Source organism: Balaenoptera physalus, assembly GCF_965194825.1.
Source record: "Balaenoptera physalus genome assembly, chromosome: 2".
In the NCBI taxonomy this organism is placed as follows: Eukaryota; Metazoa; Chordata; class Mammalia; order Artiodactyla; family Balaenopteridae; genus Balaenoptera; species Balaenoptera physalus.
The window spans coordinates 55,377,413-55,404,475 of record NC_138883.1 but is presented as its reverse complement, the minus strand read 5'-3'; the positions used below and the strand labels follow the sequence as shown (position 1 = coordinate 55,404,475).

Here is a 27,063-nt window from a genome sequence, read left to right as displayed (position 1 = left end):
CCAAATGTTTTACTCTGAAAGGAGGACAGAAATAGAGTAACAGTTGGGTGCAGAAATGGGCAAAAAGAAGGTGGTTTTAGATTAGAAAAATAATAGTATGCTCAGATGAGGAGGGGAATGATTATTTTCCTCAGTAGAGAGGAAAATAGTTATTAATTTTTCTATAGACTCATAATTAATAAAATTAACATATAATACAATGTATAAAAATTTGTATAACACATATTTAAATATTACATTTAAAATTGAAAATATATTCACATGTAGAATATTTAATTGCTAATAAGAAGGGTTCAGATGAGAGGAATATATTAAAGATAAAGGAGAGAAAGGGAGTACTTAATAACTTCGTTTCTGAAAAGGCAAGAGAGTATCTAATCCACATCATGGAAAGAAACATAATTCCCCCATGTTAACAGGGGAGAAGGAGGAGAGAATAGGTGACAGTAAATTAGTAGGAGGGGAGAGGGATAGGAAAATGAAGTAGGCAATGTCTGATGGCTTCTATTTCCTCTCTGAAGATACAAAATCACTAACTGAGAGTGCTGTGGAAAGGGTAGAGTGAGAGATTTAAAGAAAGTACAAAATGTGTGAAATCTTATTTGGGTAAGTAGGAAAGTAAAATAACTCAGAGTTGGCTCGGGCCTGGTTGAGGATGAAGTTATAGAAAGATCATGTGTCGTTTACCTCGGCTCTGACTGTATTGGATGACAGAGAGTTGGATTCACTTAGGGATGGCGAAAGTACCTTGTAAGACTCTCGTAAGTGTTTAATAAGATAAAGTACATGATGTGCCTAATCTAGTATCCAGCATATCATAGATACCCTGTAAGTTTTATCACTTTCTCCCATACTTTGTCTTTTTCCTCTGTAAAGTGAATTCTTCAACTCCTAACTCACTAGAAGACTATTAGGACATTAGTCTATTGAAAATGATTAAAAAGATTTTTAGGACTATGTCTTTCTATCAGTCTTCTTCTCCCAACTTGCTTCCCCTCTTACACTCTCCCTTAACTGGCCAAACACACATTGACCTAACACAGGACTACATGTGTTAAATTTATTGACTGGAATTTTTAATTACTTTAAATTTCAAAGTAGTTAAATATAATATTAGGCAACTGATGACTGTAAACTTTAATTGCTTTTACCTCACTGACAGCTGAATACTTTGGTTTTTTTAGGCTAAAATCATCATCAGTAGAAATCACCGTTAAACAGGGAGGAGCATGGGATTAGTTATGTACCCCTTATCATGCTCCTGGAACCATGGGCAAAAGATAGGTAACAATACATATGATATTTATTTTTGGTCCAACTTTAGAACACAACCGCCAACACTTTCTGAACCTTGAACCTACTGTTTATAACTATTTTACTATTGTAATTTTAAATCCTAAGAGGTTTTACAATAAATGAAAGAATAAGGAAGTCCTTTATTTTACACATTTCTACATCAGTGACAACAGCAAAATTGCTTTGAGAACTGGATGAAATGAAGCCAAGGACCAAATGTGGTCCAAAAGCCAGAAATTTATTTTATGAAACCAACAATATTCTAGGAAAAACAAACAAGAAGAGCGAAAGAGCTACAAGGAGACAGAGAGAGAGACGGTATTTCTTCATTTTCACTTTTATGAATTTTACTCAGGAAGCCAACACCCTTCACATGGAAATAACGTGGAAAATGAAACAATTTTAATACTGCAGATAATATATTGTTCCATCAAAATTCTAGTGAACACAAGCTCAGAATCCAAAGAAAAGCAAATTGAAAATGTACTGTATGTCAAAGAATCAATTTTTTTGTTTTTACCTAATTTTATGCAAAGTAAAAATGATGACAATATTGTTCTTGAAGATCTTTGGACATGGAGAAGTTAATAGTGAGACAGCTGTTAGAAGGAAGATTAGCAGCGGGTTAAAAAATATTTGAGAAATAATCCTTCTGTAGGTAGAGATAAAAAGAAAATCAAATGTTCTTGTCTTAAGCTATTTCGCTATTTTAGAGGGAGACAAAAATGAGGGCCTAGAAATAAAACTCTAAGTAAAATTTGTTTATTCATTCATTCAACCTATAATTACAGAGTACCAGTAACTATGTGCCAGGTGCTCTTCTAGACACTGTGGGGAACTAAAGATGAACAAGACAAAGTCCCAAGTCTTATAAGATTTATAGTTTAATTGGAGGAAGAGAGAGAATAAATAACAAATAAATAAATTAAGATAATTTCAAATAATGATGAGTTTTCACGGAAATAATATAAGATGATGTGACATAGAATATCTAGGAGGGTAATAAATTGCAACAAAGTATAGCTGCTTAAAACATTACACATATATTCTGTGGGTCAAGAATCTGGACCCAGATTAGCTGGGTCCTCCAATTTAGGGTCTCTCACTAGGCTGCAATCCAAGTGTCCACCAAAGCAGCAGTAATCTCAAAGTTCGACTGGTGTGGAATCTGCTTCCAGGCTTACTTGGTGGTTGTGAGTAGGATTTAGTTCTCTGTGGGTTAGTAGACTGAGGATCTCAGTCCTTTGCCACATGGTTCTCTCCATAGGGCAGCTCACATGGCAGCTGGCTTCATCGAAGTCAGCCAAACAGGGAGGAGTGGCAAGAGAAAGGGAGAGACAGAAGTCATTCTTTTATAGCCTTATCTCAGAAATGACATCTGTCACTTTGTCATATTCTATTTATTAGAAGCAAGTCCCTAGAAGCAGCCCATACAGAAGTGGAGGGCATTACACAAGAATGTGAATACCAGAAGCCTGGATTTAATCATTGGGAACTATCTTAGAACCAGCCTACCCCGTAGGGAATCAGAAAGGCAGAAAAGAACATGCAGCTGTGATACAATCAGAAAGAGAAATGCCGACCTGAATAATACTGGTGTGAATCCAGATTTAGCCAATCTCCTTCTCCTAACAAAGTAACTTTTGCATGATGTACAAAGATAGTCCAAAGAGAGAATACACAGCTCAGCTTTCACAAATTTTACACAGGTGTGATGTAGCATTGATACTTCTATTTTCCTCAATATTTATTAAGCATTAATTACCTATATATTGAAAACATTTACTACTTCAGAGGTAAGAATTCTCTTCCTCATCCCTTTCAGTAGCAATTCCCATTCTCTTATACAAATCTACATGCACTCCTCTAAAAACAAAAAGACAGAAACAAAACTTCTGATTTAAAACTTTTTTGATTAGTTCTAATTTAGCCAAAGTAGGTTAACACCAATGCTAGAGTTGGTCTACCCATATTTTAGTCAGAAGTCAAGTGAGCTTAAATCATTTAGAATTCTACTATATCAAAATACTAGAGTCTGCTAAATTCTAGAGGGTCAGCTTTGGGCAGATTATTTAACCTCATAGAGCCTTAGTTTTCTGGTATATAAAACAAGAAGATAAAAATCGTAACAATATTAATTCTTATTTCAAAGGACAGATGAAGATTAATGATATGTGTGTTAGCATTTTGTAAACTATAAAATACTGTTCATTTTTAGAAAGCTTTATTTTAAAGTATTTAATACAAAGAAATCAGAAATTGATAAATTTCCAAAATTATACAAGATTTTTAATATTACCACTCATTTCTTTTCCACACAGAAAAATGAGAACACATTGACCCAGTTTTCTTCAATTCGCAGTATTCTTAAATATTAGGTAAATTCTTTATCTGTTAACTCATTGTTTCTGCCATGAAGTGCCCACAAACACACAGAAATTGGAAACTCTGAAAATTCTTAGACGATGCATTCGTTTACTAAGCCACAGTAAAATCAAGATCATAAAAGAGTTAACATGGGAATGAAAGCAAAGGAGAACATGATATGTATTGGAAGAAAGAACTATATTAAAATGAGCTCATTTTTATCAGAAGAAAATGGTTCTTATTTTAAAAGAGATGTGTGTCCTTTTACAATTACAGAAGCTGAAATATATCTGCAATCTACAACCATAAGGTAAGATTTCCATCTTTATGTGACATGAAAAATGTGCCAAGCCAAGACTTTCCCCATAAACAAAATTGCTTTCTTCAACTTACACTTAATGCAAGATATCAATCATGTGATGGATTTTATTACTCAGAATTTAGCTTTGTTTTTTGACAGGTTGCTTGCAGTCAGCTTGAAGTACAATTGTATATCATCCCTATTATATACACATCTGAATTGTTGGACCCTTTTTTATTTTAAAAAAGGTATTATAAATGGGAAGAAATACCTGGTGAGGCAGAATTAGTTTGACATCGACCATTTTAACTCAATGGTGTGGTTTTGATAACATGTCATTATATATCTACTGTAGGTCTGAGGCTGCAGGATTTATATAAGACATCAGGGGACAGCAACGTCTCTGCTATATGAAGGACCCCTCTGTTGTGACATCTTTTTTTCCCTCTTACACATGCCTACATTTGTTAAACCATTCTCGTTTTGAATAAAGAGGCAGTATTGATACCAATACAGTGCACTGCCTAGACAATATATTTATAGGATGCATATTCATATATGGCAGCGAGACCACCAAAAGTACATATATTTTTTTTTTTTGTAGAAATCAATCTACTGTGGCCTATATGGAGAACTGAAAGTAGTGAAAACTACACCGATGTAATTTGTGGTCACTAGCTCTTACATGCTATAAGTAGTCCCAGTTTAAAGGGAGCTACAGCGATCCATATCATTCACAGCCACCATGGATTTAGTATTTCTTGGGCACACAAATAAAAACAGCAATACATATTAAAATGAAGATGTAGAGCCCTGAAATGAAGAGTTCACAGCTAAAGTTGCCACAAAATTTGCTGTCTATTTCTAGGTAGGAAGCATGTAAAGAATTTCTAGTGCTGTTCTTTAAGGGCCAAATTGGGAATGATATTTGCTGAAGTCGTAGCAGATATGCAATCCTACTGGATTCCAGCTGCCTATGAATAAGTAGAATACTTTAAAAACCTTTTAACCTATCTGTGATGAAAAAATGCATGCTGGTTTAAACTCCCTTAGAACTTTAAATTAGCCACTACAGCACATTCAGCTGCATGGCCCAGTAGTCCTAAAACCACCAAAAGCTACAAAAAAAATAAGCTTAAAAAAAACCTTAACCAAGTTACTTACAAGGTTTTCCTTCTCCTCAGCAAAATGCTTAATTTCCAGGGCTGCCTTAGCTGTCACACTGCTGGGTATGATTTTTGTTATTGAAAATAAAGGATAAAAGCCTGATCCCAATGCAATGAAGTTTAACTTGGGATAAGTGACTAAGAACCACCTTCAAATGCTTAGAAGTGGAGATACTTTTAGAAAACTCATCTCTATGTAATCCCGACTTAAATGTACTTATACAGATGAGTCTCATTTCCATGATTTGACTTTAATATTCTTTTAACAACTCCAAAATGAAATAAAAGAGCTGTTAAACACACTTCATTATTGTTTTGAGAAGCCTGGTTTAAACACTTGCGTTGTGAGGCATCACGGGCTTGGTGCCTGCATGATCAAATGTTCAGCTTTTCTTAAGGCCGAACCCTTTCAAGGGTAACTTTCAGTTATGTAGAAATTTGGCTTTAAAGGATAGGGTCAGATTTCCTAAAGCTGTCTTTTTCCCCTCTCCAAGTAAAATCAAGAAATTATCATCTTATCTAATTTGGTAAGAAATATATTCCTTCTAATAATTTCACACTCCCTTAAAATCCTGATCTTTGTGAGAAATTAGTAATAGTGTAATATTATATAACCAGTATTAGGATAGTGGCCACAGGATGAGATTTCCACAATAAGCTTGTATCCCCAAGTTCCTCCTTGGAAAAGCGTTTGCATTATTAACTCTTCTTAGTAACATGTCATTATATTCAACTTAACCCGAGCACTATTACTGTGGTCATTCACCAATGTTTGGAACTATCGCATGGTCCCATAACGGTTACCTGCGGTAAGATATTATCTAGAGATTATTAAAGTTAGAATCAGTATCTGTCACATATGAATTGCTCAGTAAATACAAGGATTGACTCTACCTTTGCTAACTATAGTGAACAGTTTAACATATATCTCAGCATCAAATAAATTCACCTTCTCTGTTTAGTTTTTGTGAAGATTATAAATAATACTATTAGTAGCACATTTATTAATGTGTCAAACACTCTTCTAAGACTTTTACACATATTTCGGCAGATGTATAAAAGACCTAAATAATGCCCAGCATTCAGAAGGAACTCAATAGTGATACTTACCATTATTTGCCTATTTCAGAGTATAAACTGACTTGCTTAGAATTACTTAGCTCTAAGGTGGATCAATTACACTCTGCATTACATAAAGGCACTGGTGAAGTCCTACACTATATAACCTGAGTATACTTACCAATGGCACATGTAATTAGATTTAAACTGTAATGCTCTGTATTTGGTTTAAGTCTCTATATAGGACACACTTGTTTAGAACTATGCTGGTAGAGGTTTGGTAGAATTATAATAACAGTAGATATTAGCACTATTACTCTCATTTTCTGGATGAGGAAACTGAGGCCAGAAAGGTTTAAGCTACTTGCTCAAGGTCAAGCAAGTAATAAATAGTAAAATAGAGCTTCAAGCTAATACTGCCTGACATCCCAACCCTGGGACTTAACTACCATACTATGCTGCTTCCTAGTTTTTGAAGAATTGGTATAATTTGAAGGACAAAGGCAAGTTCCCAGCCCTTGGAACAAGTCCCAAAGATGTCATTATTTTTAAAAATTAACTCCAGAGAGTATTAATGTCTTCATAGGCTTTGAGGATTTCCTATATGAAGGCAAATCCTAATGAAAAATATTGTTAGAGCAGTATCAAGATAGGCAAATGCCACTTCTCCCTATCCCCCATAATAAATATCAGTAATAAATTCCAATACACTTCCACTGAGCCTAAACATTTTCTTAGAATCCATGTCAGCACCATGCTCCAGGCAGCTCCTCAAACAGTGAGAACTAGAACATGGATGAACCTTTTCCCATCCTGGACGTAGGCCCTCTCATTTCTGTTAATAGACTGGGAGGCATTATTGACCTTCATCCAGCTAAGTTTTGTTGTAGGTCTGCTATTTCCCAGGCACTAAATACTAGGACCACAACAACAGCAAATGTAATACTTGCCCTCAAGGAACTCACAGGCTATGAGGTAAACAGAATGAAAATGTAAAAATCAACCATTACTATGCTGCTGGAATCACATAGATAAAGCATAGATGTACATAACAGAGCGACGAGGGAAATTAATCAGATATTGGAGTGTAGATGGCTGTAGGGAACAATTCCAAGGGAAGGTGACATTTGAACTAATCTTCAAAAAATAGACAAGAACTGGTCAGGGACAGGCCATGAGGGTCAAGTCATCCTAGGCAGAGAAAACAGTGTATAGCAGGTTGCTTAAGAATATATGACAACGTGTAAGACTGGAAAGGTGAACAAAGCCAGATTATGAAGGGTTTCTTTGACTTGCTAGAATCTGTCTTTTATCCTGAAAGGGGGAGGTGGAGGCATTTAAGCATCTTAAACAGATACATGACAGTATCACTTTTATGTTATGAAATTCCCTGGCTGTACTGTGGTAAATCCACTAGAAGGGAGCAACATTTGAGTAGAGGACTTTTCTGAGGCTAAAGCTACAATACTCCAAGTGAAAAATTGTGAACAAAAGTAATCACAGTAAAAATTGAGAGGAGAGGGCTGATTAGACAGATATTGAAGAACTAGAATTTATAGGACTCTGAGATTAATTGGAAGTACTAGAGCATGAGAATAGGAGGAATCTATGAGGAAGCCTAGATCTCTAGCTTGGGCAAACTGATATATGATGATTCCATTTAATGAAAGGAGGGGACACAAGAGAAGGCAGGGTTTTGAATGGAAAATGATGAACACATTTTAGGATAGATCAAGTTGGACATAGTGCTTCCATATAGAGTCGCACACTTTATAGTTCAAAATAAAGATCTGAAGCACAAAAGATAATAGATCCGGTGTCTAAGTGATAGTTAAACACAGGGGCACAGATGAACTCATCCAAGGAATGTCTGTTGAGAGCCAGTGAAGGTTTTAGATTGTAGAGAAGACAGTGTAACAGAGTGGTTATGATACTGAACACTGAAGCCAGACCACACTGGTTCGAATAATGGTTCCAACACTTATGATGCATTTAATCTTGAGAAAATTGCTTGACCTCCTTATGCCTCAGTTTTCTCATATGTAAAATGTGGGTAACACTAGTACCTACTTCATGAGGTTATTTTGAAATGTTAATACATGTAAAGGCTTAGAAAATGGTCTGTCACACAGTAAGCAGGTAATAAATGTTAGCTATTGCAATGATGAAGATGATTATTGAGGATGATACAGATAAAAATACAGCTTTTCCCCACTCTTAAGACCTTTCAATATAAAATAGAAACACAAGCACAGCTATAAAATAAATAATAATAATTGATGATAGGAGAGCTAGTATCAAAAGGATGTTACCATCTCACTGCTCAGTGAATGCTGGGATGGATGGAGATGTTGATGAGAAGTGGCAATAAGGCTGTACCTTAAGTGGTACATGGCACTTATTGGGATGAAGAAGATGTACCAGTGTAAATGCTCTAGAAAGGTGTTATTAAAGACAAATACTACCGATAAACAACTTCTTAAAGGCAAGCCCTACCCATAAGCTTCACTTCTTATGTGGTACAGAAGATTCAGCCCAAGATGAAAAAAAAATCTCAAAAATCATGATACCTTAAATATAGACAGGCTTTCCTGTGGAAGATAGAGTTGACATTTTTTATTATGGTTCATATAGATCAAACCAAGAACACTAAATAGAAGTCATAAGGAGACATATACACAAGAGAGAGCATCTAAAATCAAACCTATTCATAGATAAGAGTGGGCAATTTTGGAAGGTAATAGATAAATGCCCTTTCATAGTAGGTATTCTAGCAAAGGTTGGACTGTGCCCATCAGGAATTTTATAGAAATTATTCAAACACCAACTGGTTGGTGTGATTAGATGATCATTTAAGGCCCTTTCCAATCTTAAGATTCTGTAACAAGTCCAATAATTGAAACACTCTATATCTGTAATAGCATGGAGGAGATGGGGTTACTAAGGGATACTATTACCCCCTAGTATCGTCACTAACTAGTGTCAACACTAACTAGCATATCACTAAGTAGCATAATTATTAATTTTTCTTCTTTTATTGTACCTCCAACTTTAAACAGAGGCTGAAGAACACTCCTAGGTTCTCATAAGAAACCCTGTGAAAGAAGCGTACCCTTTCTCTCTCAAAACAGATGAAACCTCCACTGATATCTTTAGCAAGTCCTGAAGATGGAATGACTTACTCTAATCTGATTTTACTATAGTCTAGAGAAGTTCTCTTCTTAGGGCAGTTGGCAAGTTTTATGCTAATTCTGGCTCATATTATGCCTATTACATGGAGGAATAAGATTTGTTTTTGTTGTTTGTTTTAAAGCAAATCTCTAGCTTTGTTTCCCTCTGTGTCACACAAACTGATAGTATTCTAATCAATTAAAGAAAAGTTTAAGGCACAGCTAATATTTTTACATGCTTACCACTATTCAAAGAAACTGCTCCTCTGTCCCCCAAAGAGTATATAATTAATCAGCCACAGGAATAATCTCTATAGAGTATCATGTTAAGATTTAATTTTAAAAATATTTTATGGAAGGATTTTGCACTAAGATGCTAAAGAGTCTTCCAAGTGTTTTAAGTGCACTGTTCACAGGCATGGATATCAATCAGGTAACTAAGAAGCCTTATGGTTACCTCCACTATAATGCAGCTTTCTTTAAACAATGGCAGTTACTACGGCCTGGCCAATGAGGTACTATTTTATTATTGTTCCCTACTGAAACTGGGTGCTTCCACACAAGACTCAGTCTTCATCACAGGGGTTGATAGTGGTCCAGGTCATTCAAAGTCCCATAAGTTCAGAAAGATTCTCAGGCATCAAAACACTGTGTGTAATGCATATGATAGATCCCATGGTAGATGAGTAGGAAAAAATAACTTGGATCACATATCATGGTGATAATATGGCAACATGGTATCAGCAGTGCATCCAAGAGTTTTACTGATTTATCTATGGTTGACACCATTATTTGCAGCAAGACTGGATGTGGCTTATAAACACAGAATATAATGTAGGCTTTTCAGAATAGCCAATATCTGTTTCATGCACCAAATTCATAAGGCTTACATATGGGATACACATTCTCTATTACATCTTAAATGTGTCCTATGTCAATGAGAAAAAATGTCTTTCTTTTTCACCACTCTATAGCCTTTCATTTCTCAACCTAACTAGCTTGTGGTACGTTCTCTCTTCTCTCTCTCCATTTCATTCAATTTGGTTAATATAATCTCTAACACTCAGAGATCTTGCTGGCTTGCCCATCACCAAACAAACTAACTACTGAAGCAAAGGGCCCATAGTAACTCATCCAACTGGAGAGCCTGCCTATAGGCAAATGCTGGAACTCTGTAATATCCTCAGCCATGGATATTTTAATTGGCAAACAACCTGACACCCTATTAATGACATACACCCAAATCAGTCCCTTTGATTTAAAACCTATTTGTAACAGAATCCCTCGTATCACCCATCTGGGCAAAAATTTAGGCTGTTGGAAACTTAGATTTGACATCCTTAATTGGAGATTTAATTGTGCAAGTTAGATGCTGGCTTCCATGCCCTCTGGCTTCCAGTTGGCTTTGCCCATCGGAGCCATTAGCAAAAATCTCAGAGATCAGGAAGGGAGTGATATTGGATATTTGTCCCATTGGCATTCCCCCTGCAGATTGCCGTGGGTTGGTTGTGTTCCTTTGCCATGGGCTACAGCTCCTGTTAGGTGACCCTCTTATTCTTTTTGTGTTCCGATAACTTCTCTCTTCCCCCCTTCATTTTTCTTTCTTCTTCTGCTGGCCCTACAGAATTAGTCTATTCCTAGTTGGTTTACTAAAATCATGCCCTTACCTTGGTAAACAGTCCTTGTATTGAACTCTCGTCAAAGCCCCTTTTGAATATACCATATGACTCCTATTGAACCCTGACTGATACAATGTTCTTAAGCCCATTTTCCATTCTTTTTGTTTTCTCTTATTGATTTGTAGAAATTATTTTCATACTCTGGTTATCAACTTTTTATCACTTGTATGCATTATAAATGTTTAATCTACAGCTTGCTTTGAACTGAGTTTATAACATTTCTTGTGGTACAGATATATATAAATAAAAAAATTTAAGGTTGTGAAATATATTAAATATTTCCCTTTTTGTCCTTTAAGAAATTCTTCTCTACCCTGATTTTATTTTATAAGATGTTCCTGTAATTCCTTTTAGTGTTATAAATTTGCTTTTCCATGTAAAAAATAAAATATAAATTAAATTAATATTTTAGTTTGTTTTCCCACCTGGTTAGCCAATTGTTTTAGAACCATTTATTGAATAAACCATCCATTTCCAGTGCTCCATGAGCACCAGCTAAACCTTGCCTTTCTTGTAGTTATTAATGTTTTTGCCTTAAAAAGACTTAACTGTTCTTCTATTGATTGTAATAAAAACGGCATTGGCTCATATTGAGCATATGATATGCTTGAATATGAGAAGAAAGTGAAGGCAGGAAAGGCCCAAGATTAGTAAAAATAATTATAAATAAGTAGTCAGGTGACTAAGGACTTAGGAGTCTCCATGAGATCAAAGATTCCATTAAGTGGAGGAATAGTAGTGAAAGTGGTAGGCAAAAAAACACTATGTTTCTAAAAATTTTGAAAAATAACAATTCTAAAAGATAACAAAATTCAATGTGTGTTCATGGGACTGGGTTGTTGAAATTGCATGAAGGTGAAGGTTAATGTAGTTAAAGAGGTCAGGAATGTTAAGGCAAAGATATTTATAAATGTCTCCACCCTGATGTTGACATCAGTCAGGTAAATATCAGAAATATCCAGCTATTTATCCTACTACTTAAGAGCACACATGAACTCTAATCCATGCCAATTTTCTACTTAATAAATAAGGTTAAAAAGATATGATATATATTTTTAATAATCAATAGGTTTATTAAAATCCACTAATATCTTCAATTTTTTTCAGATATTAAAAGGAGAGAATGGGTACAACTCCAAAAAACTTAGAACATCTAGGAAAGATGAATAAAGAAAAAATGAAATAGCATTTATTCAAATCAAAACTACTACAATGAGGTATCACCTCACACCAGTCAGAATGACCATCATTAAAAAGTCTATAAATAATAAATGCTGGAGAGGGTGTGGAGAAAAGGGAACCCTCCTACACTGTTGATGGGAATGTAAATTGGTGCAGCCACTATGGAGAAAAGTATGGAGGTTCTTCACAAAAATTAAAAATAGAGTTCCATATGATCCTGCAATCCAACTCCTGGGCATATAATCATACAAAACTATAATTCAAAAAGATACATGCACCCTTATGCTCATGGCAGCACTATTCTCAATAGCCAAGACACGGAAAAACCTAAATGCCCATTGACAGATTAATGGGTAAAGAAGATGTGCTATGTATATACAATGGAATACTACTAAGCCATTAAAAAAGAATGAAATAATGTCATTTGCAGCAACATGGATGGACCTAGAGATTATCACACTAAGTGAAGTAAATCAGAAAGAGAAAGACAAATACCATATGATATCACTTATATGTGAAATCTAAAATATGACACAAGTGAACTTATCTACGAAACAGAAACAGATTCACAAACATAGAGGACAGACTTGCAGTTGCCAAAGGGGAGGGGGAGTGGGGAAGGGATGGATTGGGATTTTGGGATTAGCAGATGCAAGCTATTATATAGAGAATGGATAAACAACAAGGTCCTACTGTATAGCATAGGGAACTATATTCAATAAACTGTAATAAACTGTAATGAAAAAGAATATAGAAGACAATATATATATATATATATATATATATATACATAAAACTGAATCACTTTGCTGTATAGCAGAAACTAATACAACATTGTAAATCAACTATACTTTAATAAAATAAATTTTTAAAAATAAATAATAATAAATAGCATTTATTGAGTACCTAATCTGCTTCATTTAGTATGGGATTACATTGATTATCTTATTCAGTATTGTAGGTTGTAGGACAAGGAATCAAATCTAAAACTGATAAGCCATTAAAACATCTCTCTCGAATACCCTTTCTAAATACCTACTTTCATCTGCAATAAAAATTTATAAAACTTAAAAACTTTTACAGGATATGTTTAATACAAGGTGATGAAGAAAACTTCAGTTATTAAAACATATTTTCATATCGTCTTACAAACTTGTTTTACTCAGTAGCACATCAGAACAAATTGTAGCATTACCAAACATATTTACAGTAACTTTTTTTCATATTAAACTTCTATTGAACTTTAATTAATTAAAAATCTCATCAGGAGATAACCTTTACTTTGACACAGTGTCTTTCAAAATATATTCTTGAAACTCCATTTGTTATATATTCTAATATCAAATAAGAAAAGCTTAGAATAGAAATAAAAGGGTTGAATTAATCAGTCAACAGTAATTAACTATGCATTTATCCAAAGTGAGCTTTCAATTCTCTTCATTCCCTTGGCTTGATGCCATATTTTGTTTGTTTAGTGAGAACTCTATGTTCTGTGAAGCTTATGAAGGATTTAAAATTCCGGCATTTATATGAATACAATTATTCTGATAATACTTGGCAATGACAGTAACCCTCCAGATTCTATATAATTTGGATAGAGTTTTTTTTTAATACAAAATAACCCTTTTCTAAAACATTTTTAAGAGGATTATGACCTAAATTATGCCAATTAGTTTTTCTTTTAAAAAGATATTTGGTTAAATCTAAATAGATAAATTTTGGAGCATTTTTTTTATGAGTCAGCCTAACTTAAGGCATAAAAACATCTCCCCAAACTATGATGGAATTCTTTTTGACTTGATTTTAAATAACTATAGCATAGATGATGAAATTGCTTACTAATTATACAAACAATAATTGACTGAAAACTAGAAAGACTTTGTGCATAAAGATCGTTGTTCTGCTGTTAGCTATTTAATCTCACAGCAATTAATATCACATTTGGTTAATACCTTTCATGTTCTGCTTAAGCATTTAAAGGTTTCCCAAGTGACTTTCCCCCTAAATATTTATGTTTCAGGAAGTATTTTCCCTAGATATTTTAAATGGTTGGATTCCAAATTAATTTTCATTTTTAATCAGTTTCTGCTTATAAATTTGGACTTCACTGTATTCATTTGTATTACTCCTCTATCTTTAATGATTTTGGAATGTAACATGAAATCATGAGTTGTTGCAAATTCAATTAATTTTATTTAAGCTTGTTAATATAGATATGAGATAAAAGTTGGGATGACTCAGAGTTAATTCTCTACTTAGCTCTTGTTGAATCCATATGACGTAACTACTTTCCTATTTTAGTTTTTCAATTTTCTGACATTTTAGTCTCTGCATAAGTGTATGTATTGGTTTATTAGAGCTGCTGCAACAAATTACAGCAATTTTGATGGCTTAAAAAAACAAGAAATATCCTCTCACAGTTCTAGAGGCCAGAAGTCCAAAATCAATGCTGGCAGGATTGGCTGACTCTTGAAGTTCTGGGGAGGAATCTGTCCATGATTTTCTCCTAACTTCTGGTTGCTGCAGGATTCCCTGGCATTTCTTGGTTTGTGGACACGTCATTCCAATCTCTGCCTCCATTTTCACATGGCTTTATCCCCTGTGTCTCTAAGAAAGACATGTTTCATTGGACTTAGGGTCCACCTGGGTTATTCAGGATGCTCTCATCTTGGGACCCTTAACTTAATTGTATCTGTGAAGACCCTTTCTCCAAATAAATTCACAATCACAGGTACTGGGCATTAGGGTTAGGACATATCTTTTTTTTGTTGGGGGGTCACAATTCAGCCCATTTCAGTATGTTTTATTACAAATTATTTTAAACTAATTTTTCAAATAAAATGAAATATCTGAGATCAAACATATTGCTATGTGGTATAAAACTATTTTTACTAGGATGTTTTCCTCTATGAACTCTATATATGAATCACCAACCAAATCCACTTGTCCTAATTGGTATTTCCATAGTCACACTCACAATATTGTTTCAGTTATTTTTGAGTAACAGTTTGCTAGTTGATAGCCACATAATCATGTCACTTTCTGATTACTTTGATTAAGGTGTTAATGTGATCAAAATAACCTCCCCAAAAGAAATATCCTCTTTAAAAGCAGAAAACATGACCACATTTCCATTCTTCTTCAGAAATCAATAAGACATTAATCCAGTACTTATGTTATTCTCAAGTGATCATTTATCCCTTTGCAGAGTTGAATTATCATCCAACTCTATTCAACCAACAATGTACATTTTGACACTGATTCAAGTTATTAGCTATTTCCTGATTTCTGGATATAGAATTTGGAACTATTATACTTCAATTACTCATCCACAAGAATAATCAATATGTCCCTATTATAGACCAACCAAAGAGCTGAAGATATAATTAATAAAAGAAAAAAAATCAGTGTGGCAACCAAATAACAAATTAACACAGCTTGAAAGCTAAACCCTTGAAAAAAAAACATTGAGTTATGCTTTGTATGCTCTACAGACAGGCACCAAATCCCTGGAGCTTCAAATGTGATGCTTACTATTCCCAAGGATGTAGTGACATTAAAGTCAAAGTAGAGGACCCTGGAAAACCAAGTGCTAACTCACAGATCAAGAAACCATAAAACTTAATGGCAGGTACGAGGAAAATAAACTGACTGCTCAATATGCAAAACACATTTATTTCACAATTTTACAGACAAATGAGCATGGATGAGCATTCATTTCTTTGTGTGGCTTTATATTTTTTCTATTACTGTTCACACTGCTTTCAGTCATTAGACCAAAAAAAAAAAAAATTAAAAAGTAAGGAATTCAACCAGCCAATTAATTTATAATTTATAATTTATTCACACAAAACTTGGGAAATTTGACTGTTTTCAGTATCATTCACAAAGGATTGATTGTTTTTGGCTTCAACTAGTCAGACCCTTTAAAATTTCTAATTTATTTTTCAGGTAAAACCACAGATTGTCTTTGGCTGTCAATAAAGCTTTTATTGATCCATGTAAACATCTGACAAAAATAAGGAATAAAATGAGCTTTCCATAAAGCAAATTTTTTTTCAGTAAGAGTGCTCTTTACTCTGAGTTTAGGCTCACTGTTTTGACGTTAAAAATTTGTTTTCAATGAAAAAGTGATGACAGTAGATAGTAGTTGTGTTGATGGTGGTGGGTAGTTCTTATAACTTTACTTGGTGAAAAAACTCTGTGACTCTTTCCCATTCTTTTTAATTTTAAATTACATTCATATCTAAAATATAAGTGCCATTGATTTAGGTCACAAAAATTATAAATCTAAAGGAAGTGTTAAGGAATTATTACACTAACCTCCTAGAATTGGTATAAGGATTAGTGAGTTCATACCTATAATGTGCTTAGAACAATAATTGGCACATAATAAACACTATATGTGTTTGTATTTATCACTATTACAAAGGCTAGAAAAGCTTGAAAACCACTAGTGGATTCTTGGATTTCCTGACTGAAATACACATTACCAGGTGTTTTTTCATTTTTCTTTCTTCTTTAAAAGCCCTCCAGAAACATTCTTATGTTACTGGCTATTATAATTTGTGTTTGAACATAACTAAATAATAGTCCAGGAGAAAACTCCAGGGAGATTTTTATAAAGTTAAGGGCTTCTTATATTTAACAGAACAAATTTAATGTATTAGTTAGCACAATAATTACTTTAAAAGCAATAAATATGAATGCAATAGTGTGAGTTTATGGATCTCAAGGCAGATCCAATTTCTTGAAATAAAATATATACTTAAAAACAGAATTGGTTTAGGTATACGTTGAAATGAAACAGCATAGTGCCTCTGGCTCTCTGACTCTAATCATCTTGGCTTCTATGAAAAGATAATTGAATTTCTTATCTAAATATTGGATATTCCTTACCAACTAACTGAAAGTCAAAATTCTTTTCTGGATAAAACTTTAAATCACCAGGTATTATCCTGGGTTAATGAATCAAAGGACCACTATAAATTATATATTAAAATAACTTTCAGATGATCTCAGTTACTTTTAAAAGTGTGGATGTGAAAATCCATATTTCAAAATCAAGAAATTGTTGGAAAGCTAGTGTGTAAATTAGAATTGACTGCTTCTCAATTTCTAGCTGAGAGTCAGCAAATTTTTACCATCATGAGATTATTTAAGTGGAAGTAATTTATACCCTGAAATTGTTATTTTAAAATCTTAGATGATATAGTTCGGATTTTATAAGTCTCAATATTCCATACATTTACATTTCCAGTTGTGTAAATAAGTGAAGACCACCTGTATGTGAACAAGCAAAGGCTTTTTATTCAGAACTAGAGTCCATCAACATCACTTGCATTTGATAGGGATTTAAAGGCAGTAAAGGAAGTGTAAAGCTTTAAAGGGGAAAAAAGAAAAGGCTTCAGGTATACCCTGAATGGAAGCTGTCAGCATGAGGAATCTGGAGACAGGCTAACTTAGAAGAAGGGCACCCTATGTGATTGGCTAGGGAAGCATGTTTTCATTTCCTCTGGTTGGTCTGAAGTTAGAAGCAGGGCAAAAATTAGGGAAGTTGGCAGTTATTGATCAAGTTTTGCTTTTTGGGGCTGATTGCTACAGAGGTTGTGGTTTGGCTTACCTGCCTGGTTGCTACTAAGGATGTGGATCAGAGTTCTATGTTTTAGTTATGGCCTGGCCATATTCCATTTGTATATTCAGCCTCTCACAGATATATACGTATTTCATTATAAAATTATTTCTACTATAAGGTTCAATATTAATCTGTAGTAAAAGCTGTCCTTTAATTTATTAAAACTCTCTGATATTTATTTATATCTTACGTACCAACTAAAATGTACTGTAAGGTATGAATTTTCTCTTAAAGTAGATCAAATTCTTCAAATACAACTCAGAGATTTTCCCCCAACATCTCATAAAATAAAAAGCTAAGGTTGTTAATCAGTCAGTAAATACAGGCATACTTAGAGACATTGCAAATTCAGTTCCAGACCACCACAATAAAGCTAATATTGGAATAAAGCAAGTCACATGAATTTTTTGGTTTCCCAGTGCATATAAAACTTATGTTTACACTATACTGTTGTCTAGTAAGTGCGCAATAGTAATTTGTCTAAAAAGCAGTGTACATACCTTAATTTTAAAATACTTTATTGCTAAAAAATGCTAACCATTGTCTGACAATGCAGGATTGCCACAAACTTTCAATTTGTCAAAAATGCAGTATCTGCGAAGCACAATAAAGCAAAGTGCAATTAAAAACTTATGCCTATACTTAAATATTTAAAACATAGTTTCAGAAAGTTATCTTCCAAAATATAATGATGCTAGTTTTATTGCCCAAAATTAGTCAGTCTTTGCAACTCAGTCACTTCTAGTTACAAATTCATATGCTTAGGACAGGATTCTTCATATTCTACTCTGACTCCAGATTTAGAACACTCTGTGACCCCAATGAGATCACTGACCTACTGGACTCTTGGCCCTCTCTAGCTGCTGCTGTTACTACCAGTGTTCTGGCTTCAGCAGAAGAGACCTGTATATCTTATAAAGATATAAAAATTTTTTTGACTTTATCTTCTAGTATTTATTTCTTAAAGATATTCTAGGATATTCACATGTTCATTTTCTCACCAACGAATAAGACAATTTTTGGATCCTATATGAGCAATACTAAAGTTATTTTTGTTAGAACAAATAACTAAAATTTATAAAGCATTGTAAATCGATAAATACAACAAATGCAAAGAGTGGTGGAAAGTATATATTAAAATCAGTCATGTATCAAAAGAACAACCTGAAAGCATGAGAAAAACGATGAAAGCATCTTCTAAGATAAATGTTGACACCAAAAAACGTAAAATGTACTTCCTTAATATTAAAATTAAACTGAGGAATAAAGTAAAAGAAAAATTGAGAGTTCATGTTTCTAGTTTTTTTTTTCATTCATAAAAGTTTTATTCCACTTACATCAACTTAATACACATGTTCTGAACAATTATACTTAGATTGTTCATAAAGATTTCATAAAATATTAAATAAATCTAGCCACCATCTCAAGTTATTCCACTGTTCACTGTTTTTACAGAACATGCATGTTAGATAAGTTTCAAAGAAATCACAAAAGCAAAAATCATTTTTTGCTTTTTGGGGGCTTTTGTTCTACTTTTCTGCTTGATATCCATGAAATAATAGATATCAAGAAATTCATTTTAACGCATCTTTACTTGTACATTTGTGCTTAGGTTGCTTAAAATATTTAAATGCAAATAAAATGAGTGTTACCAAACTAATGAAAGAAAACAATAGGTAACTTTACAAACAATGGAATATGAATAATTTCTGCCCTTCTCTAGACAAAATTGGATCACAACTTTGTCTAAAGGAACACTTCTGCAGCTGTAGTCAAAGGTGTGCATGTCGAGATTTTGTACTCCACAGATACACATGTTCAAAATGTAATGAAATCTTGGTTTAAATCCATTTCATCTGCCCTTACCAATTAAGGTCATTTTAAGACTTATATGTCCTCCAAGCAACACATAGCCCAAACTATAAGATATTTGCCTGAGTTATTTTTCAGGAATGTGGAGTCACCTGTGTCTAGCACAAGCTGAGCTGAGAATCAGCTGTGTCAAGTTCCAGCTGAGCTGGTTAAGACTGAATAGGCCCACTGACCACCAGCTGGATGTGCAGAAGTGTCCACTCAGTGACCTTTTGAATGTGCAGAGGTCTGTAGCTGAGTTACGCCTGTGCAGAACAATGATTATTGCACTTTTTTCCAATCACATTTCCCCAACCTCCCCACACTCCCCGTGACTCAGACCACCCTGCTTCTTTATTCTTTATACATGAATACAACAAGCCCCTTGCCTTAGGGGAGGCAGATTTGAGGCTTGCTCTCCCATCTCCTCACTTGGATGCCTTACCAATTAACTCTCTCTTTGCTACAAACCTCAGTGTCTCAGCCTTTTGGCTTGCTGCGCATCAGGCAAAACAATCATGTTTGGTAATAACATCCATGGGGGATCTATTTTTACTACAGTCCTATAATTTCTCCAAATCTTAAAATACCCACAACAACCAAATCTTTGATAGGAACCAACTTTATCTCCTATCCCACACCAGGACAAACCAATAGGCAGGCAGTTTTCTTTCCTTAGACATAGAAGCAGTTTTAACACAAGTCCTTGCAAAGCCACAACACAGCAAAAGTACTATGTATAAAAATTTCACATCTCCATATTGACCACCTCAAGATGAAAATAACTCTCAACAAAGTGGTTATAGAGGGAACATACCTCAACATAATAAAAGCCATATATGACAGGCCCACAGCTAACATCAAAGCTTTTCCTCTAAGATTAGGAACAAGACAAAGATGCCCACTCTCACTATTCTTATTCAACACAGTATTGGAAGCCCTGCACACAACAATCAAACAAGAAAAAGAAGTGTAAGACATCCAAATTAGAAAGGAAGAAGTAAAACTGTAACTATTTGCAGATGACATGATATTATATATAGAAAACCCAAAAGACTCCACCAAAAAACTCTTAAGAACTAATAAATAAATTCAGTAAAGTTGCAGGATGCAAAATCAATATACAAGATCAATTGCATTTCTCTACATAATAACAAGTTATCAGAAAGAGAAATTAAGAAAACAATCCCATTTACAATTGCATCACAAAGAATGAAATTCCTAGAAGTAAATTTAACCAAGGAGGTAAAAGACTTGTACTTGAAAAACTATAAGACATTGATGAAAGAAATTGAGGGCAACACAAAAAAATGTAAAGCTATTCAATGCTCATGTACTAGAGGAATTAATATTGTTAAAATGCCCATACTACACAAAGCAATTTACAGATTCAATGCAATCTTTATCAAAATTCCAATGGCATTTTTCACAGAAATAGAACAAACAATCTGAAAAATTTTATGGAACCACAAAAGACCCCAAATAGCCAAAGCAACCTTGAGAGAGAACAAAGCTAAAGGCATTATGTGCTGCAATTTCAAACTACATGACAAAGCTATATTACTCAAAACAGTATGGTACTGGCATAAAAACAGACACATAAATCCATGGAACAGAGTAGAAAGCCCAGAAATAAACCCACACATATACAGTCAATTAATTTATGGCAAGGTAACCAAAAATAGGCACTAGGGAAAGGACAGTCTCTTCAATAAATGGGGTTTGTAAAACTGGACAGCCACATGCAAAAAAATGAAACTGGACAACTATTTTAGGCCATACATAAGAATCAACTCAAAATGGATTAAAGACTTGAATATAAGACCTGGAACCATAAAACTCCTATAAGAAAACAGGTTATAAGCTCCTTGACATAGGTCTTGGTGATGATTTTTTGGATTTGATACCAAAAGCAGGAATAAACAAGTGGTACTACATCAAACTAAAAGGCATCTGCATAGCAAAGGAAACCATCAACAAAATAAAAAGGTAAACAATGGAATGGGAAAAAAAATATTTGCAAATCATATATCCAATAAAGGGTTAATATCCAAAATATATAAAGAATTCATACAACTCAATAGCAAAAAAGACAAATAATCTGATTAAGAAATGGGCAGGGGATCTTAATAGACTTTTTTCGAAAGAAGACATACAGATGGCCAACAGATACATGAAATTGTGATTGACATCACTAATCATTAGGGAAATGCAAATTAAAACCAAAATGAGGTATCACCTCACACCTGTCAAAATGGTTGTTATCGGCTTCTGCAGGGAGCTGGAAGTCACTGTCTCCCGGGTGAACGAGGCTGTTTCAACGAGGGTCGGCAAGTGCAGGTTTGCCCTCCTGCAGACGTGGTGCGCAGAAAGTCAAAACAGAAGCCACCCCCCAAGAAGAAGATGACAGGCTCCCTAGATGTCGAGTTCACCTGCCCCTTCTGCAACCACGAGAAGTCTTGTGACATGAAAATGGACCAGGCCAGCAACACTGGAGTCATCTCTTGTACCATGTGCCTAGAAGAATTCCAGATGCCCATCACTTATCTGTCAGAACCAGTGGACGTGTACAGTGATTTGATAGATGCCTGCGAGGCAGCCAATCACTAGCAACGCAGAGGACCCACCCCCTTGGCAGCCTCACCTGCTGGGTACCAACCCAGAGACATTCCAGGGTCCAGGGTGTGGGTCCAGGGCCTTTGCAGCCCTGTGTGTATGTGGAATTGGCATGGGTGTGGGTGTGGGTGTGAGTGTGTGTGTGGCTGCAGGTGTGACTGTGGAGGTGCCTTTGTGGGCATGGGGTAGTGTTGAAGGGTTGCTGGGCTCCAGGGTCCTCAACTGCCTCCCTTGGCTCCAAAAGCCTTTGACTTGCTCCCTCCTCTGGCACCTGGCCCCCTGGCTTTGGAGTCTTGGCTCCTCCAGGGACCTGTGTCCTGACATCCTAGGTGAGGGCAAGTCCAGCAGAGGCTGCCTCAGGACTCTTCAGCATCTTCCCCTACCTCACCAGCACTTGTCCATTTGAACTGGACTGACTGCCCATCCTCCTTCCCTGCCTTCCAAGGCCTGTGGCCTGGGATTCAAGCCACAGCCCCACAGGCCCCCTGGCAGAGCAGCCTGTTTTCACGTTTGGCCACTTTTGTAGAGGAGGGAGGGGCTGGGTTGAGGATAGCTGTCAGTCACCAGCCCTTAAATAAAGCAGCCAACACACACACACACGCACACACACACACACAAATGGTTATTATCAAAAAGGTAAGAAATAACAAGTGTTCATGAGGATATAAAGAAAAGGGAATCCCTGTGCTCTGTTAGTGGGAATGTAAATTGGTGCAGCTATTAGGGAAAACAGTATGGAGTTTCCTCAATACATTAGAAATAGAACTACCATATGATCTAGAAATTCCACTTCTGGATATTTATCCAAAGGAAACAAAACACTAACTTGAAAAGTTATCTGCTCCCCCACATTCATTGCAGCATTATTTACAGTAGTCAAGACATGGAAGCAAACTAAGTGTCCATCAACGGATGAATGGACAAAGAAATAATGGTATGTATATATACAATGGAATATTATTTAGCTATAAAAAAGAGGGAAATCTTGCCATTTGCAACAACCTGGATGGAACCTGAGGGCATTATGCTAAGTGAAATAAGTCAGAGAAAGACATACCATACAATCTCACTTATATGTAGAATCTAAAAAACGAAAAACAACAACAAAAATGAATGCATAAATACAGAGAACAGGTTGGTGGTTTCCAAAGGGGAAACAGGGGGTGGGGAATGGGTGAAATGGATGAAGGGCATCAAAAGGTACGAACTTCCATTTATAAAATAAATAAGTCATGGGATAAAATATACAGCATGGCAACTATAGTTAATAATATGGTATAAGCATACCTTGTTCTATTGCACTTGAATTTATTGCACTTCACAGATATTACATTTTTTACAAAAATGCAGGTTTGTTGCAATCCTGCATTGTCAGATAATGGTTAGCATTTTCAGCAATAAAGTATGTTTTAATTAAGGTATGTACATTGTTTTTTTAGACATAATGCTATTGCACACTTAATAGACTACAGTATCGTGTAAACATAACTTTTATATGCCCTGGTAAACCAAAAAATTTATGTGACTCACTTTGTAATGTTCACTTTACTGCTGTGGTCTGGAACTGAACCCACAATATCTCCGAGATATGCCCGTATTGTATACTTGAAAGTTACTGAGAGAGTAGACCTTAAAAGTTCTCATCACAAGAAAAAAAAATTATATGTGGTGATGAATGTCAACTAGACACTGTGGTAATTATTTTACAGTATATACACATATCAAATCCCTATGTTTTATGCCTTGAAACTAATGTCATATGTCAATTATATCTCAATTAAAAAAAAAATCTAATTGGCAATAGCCAAATGATAAAATAGCTAGGAAAAGGTAACAAAAGTTCAAAACCTATATGAAGAACAACAAAATTTATTTAAGCAAGATAAAATATCTTGTTAAAACAAGAGCTGAATAAATGAAAAAACAAAGCAAGTCTGAATGTAAAATTTAAAAGAAAGAAAGAAAAGGGAAAAAGCAGGTAAATTTCTAAATGTTAACTGACTCTATTCCCCTATCATTAAACGTAAAAACCTTTTGGGAAAAAACAGACATTCAAATAAAATTAACATATACTTGTCATAAAAAAAATCTATTTGTGGGGCACTATGGATAACAAATGTGTAAATTTCAGAATGAGATAGACAAAAGTTGGGAGGCTGGTTAATTTTCCCCTCCTTCTCCTGCTTCAGCCTTGTCCACTTGGCATCCAATGTTCACAATGTCAAGCGCCTCTCAGTCACTGCATTGTTAGCATGCTGTCTTTGTGTGATTCTTTACTTAACATAACAAGTTCAGCAATGGCTTCATCAAAAGCTGACTTAACAATCTAAGTCTATTGACAGATGAATATGTAAAGAAAATGTGGTATACATATACAATGGAATACTATTCAGCCATTAAAAAGAAGGAAATTCTACCATTTGCAAAAACATGGATGGACCTTGAGAGCATTATGCTAACCGAAATAAGTCAGACTGAGAAAGAAAAATATCATATGACCTCACTTATATGTGAAATCTAAAATAAACTCATAGAAACAGAGTCAGAATTGTGGTTGCTGGAGGCGGGGGCATAATTGGGTGAGGATGGTCAAATGGTATAAACTTCCAGTTGTAAGATAAATAAGTTCTGGGGTATAATGTACAACATGATGACTATAGTTAACAGTACTGTATATTTAAAAGTTGCTAAGACAGTAAATCTTAAAAGTTCTCATCACAAGGAAAAAAAAAATTATAATTACGTGAGGTGATGGATGTTAGCTCAACTTACTATGGTAATCATTTTGCAACATATACATTTTTTAAAGCTTTATGTTGTACATCATAACACATATAGTGTTACATGTGAATTATATTTAAATAAAACTGGAGGGGAAAAGAGCTCTCTTTGCAGATTTAAATAAAACTGGAGGGGGAAAGAGCTCTCTTTGCAAGAGAGCAGGCTTTTTCCAGGAAGTTTAGAATCGCACAGTAGAATACAGAGAACTTACAGCCCAGACCCAATACGATAGGATGTTTTTGGTTGTATTTTCTGTTTCTGACTTAGAAAGCTTCTTGGTAGGCTTGCTGTGACTGATCCATAATCCTTTCTTGTTGTCATCACCAGCAGTAAACTGACCAAGTAGCAGTAGTAGTCTCCTTTCATTTTCAAGTAGAAGACTTTGCTCTGGGTTTGTGAAACACTGGGGATGAAGAATTTTTTTCCAAAAGAGACAGCAAATCATTTGCAGATATCTCGGAGATCACTTTCAATTTTCTCTCTGTATTCTCAAGCTATTGGAACCTTCCATCATTTTCTCAGTACTTGAGACAACCCTCCAAGATGATCTATGGGCTCCAGAACATTTTCATAAGCTACTGAGAGAAGATTAATTTGGCTTCTTGCTCAGTTACAGACTTCATGCAGGCTGCCATGTCAACATATCACTCAGCTTGCTTGCTCAGTTTGGCCTCTGCACTAGCATGTTTTCATCCGTGACTGGAAGTTTGTGCCAGAAGTGGATGGTGGTGGATGGAGAGGAGTCCTGCTGGCTCTGAGCCATGGCAGTGGCGAGGCTGAAATTGTCCCTGGATCTCGCTGCTCACAGGCTCTGTGTTTCTGTCTTCAATTTGTGGCAAAGTGAGTATGAAAGAAGTAATAATTGTGTTATGCCTTGATCCTTAAATTCATTATAGTAGCTTCTTTTTCCTTGTGGAAGAGGATTCCAAACTGATCCTATGAACTCTTGCAGAAATTTCAGCTCAGGAAATGATAAATGTTTATCCCATCACCAACCTCTTTAGTAAATTTTTCTCCAGTCTTTTACAGGGTTTGGGAATAATTCTTACTTATTCAGGTGATCACCTGGGTTTGACTGCCTTGGGTCTCTCTGCTTCCTTCTAAATCACTTTTACCACAAGTACTGTAACCTCCATAGTTACAACAAAGTTGTATATAATACAATAAAAGTTGTACATAATCAGCATTTCCTATAATTAATGATATCACTTAATTCTTAAATTCACCTCTGTGGACAAAGAATGTTGCCTGTGATATCAAAAACAATAGAGCAGCCATCGAGCCATTGGCCACTGCAGCAGGCCCCACACCCTGAGGGGATTCAGGTTGGAGAAAGCAGAACACTGGACCTAGATAATTAAGGTGCCTATCAAAGGAAGGATTTCAATGAGCTCAGACTCTCTTGCATCTTCCCATACATAGAAAAGCACTAAATTCATGAACGTGAGATTTCTGGTGTTTCTTTAATTAATAGTAATCTTTTCATGTTCTAACTACCTGGTTTTTTTGTTTTTTTGTTTGTTTGTTTGCTTTTTGGCAAAAACTCCTGTATATTCTTGCTCCTCCCTTACCTCTTCAGAATAGTCCCTCAGGGCTATCTGAGAGCCTATCTCCCCAGCTTAAGTCCTCAGTATATCTGCCAAATAAAACATAATTCTCAACTTTTAGGCTGTGCATTTTTTTCAGTCAATACCTAATTAATGCAAATATTTCAAAAAATGAATGTTTTTCTTGAAAGTAACATGCAGTTTACTCAACCATTGAAAGGAACGAAATTGGGTCATTTTTAGAGACATAGATATACCTAGAGAGTGTCATATAGAGTGAAATAAGTCAGAAAGAGAAAAACAAATATCGTATATTAATGCATATATGTGGAATCTAGAAAAATGGTATAGATGATCTTATTTGAAAAGCAGAAACAGAGACACAGATGGAGAGAACAAATGTATGGATACCA

General features: G+C 35.0%; 1 protein-coding gene and 1 long non-coding RNA gene across 2 annotated transcripts in view; one reads left to right on the top strand and one right to left on the bottom strand.

Moving 5' to 3' along the window:
• Window positions 1-27,063, bottom strand: part of LOC309656122 — an 870,723-nt gene that overhangs the window by 300,576 nt on the left and 543,084 nt on the right. The window lies entirely within an intron of this gene.
• LOC309655615 (uncharacterized protein) lies at window positions 6,982-25,189 on the top strand (the record flags this gene model as incomplete). The annotated part of the gene is made up of 2 exons (XM_082450959.1): window positions 6,982-7,164; window positions 21,939-25,189. 2 exons carry the CDS (start codon window positions 6,982-6,984, stop codon window positions 22,314-22,316), a joined length of 561 nt encoding a protein of 186 aa, XP_082307085.1. The 3' UTR covers window positions 22,317-25,189.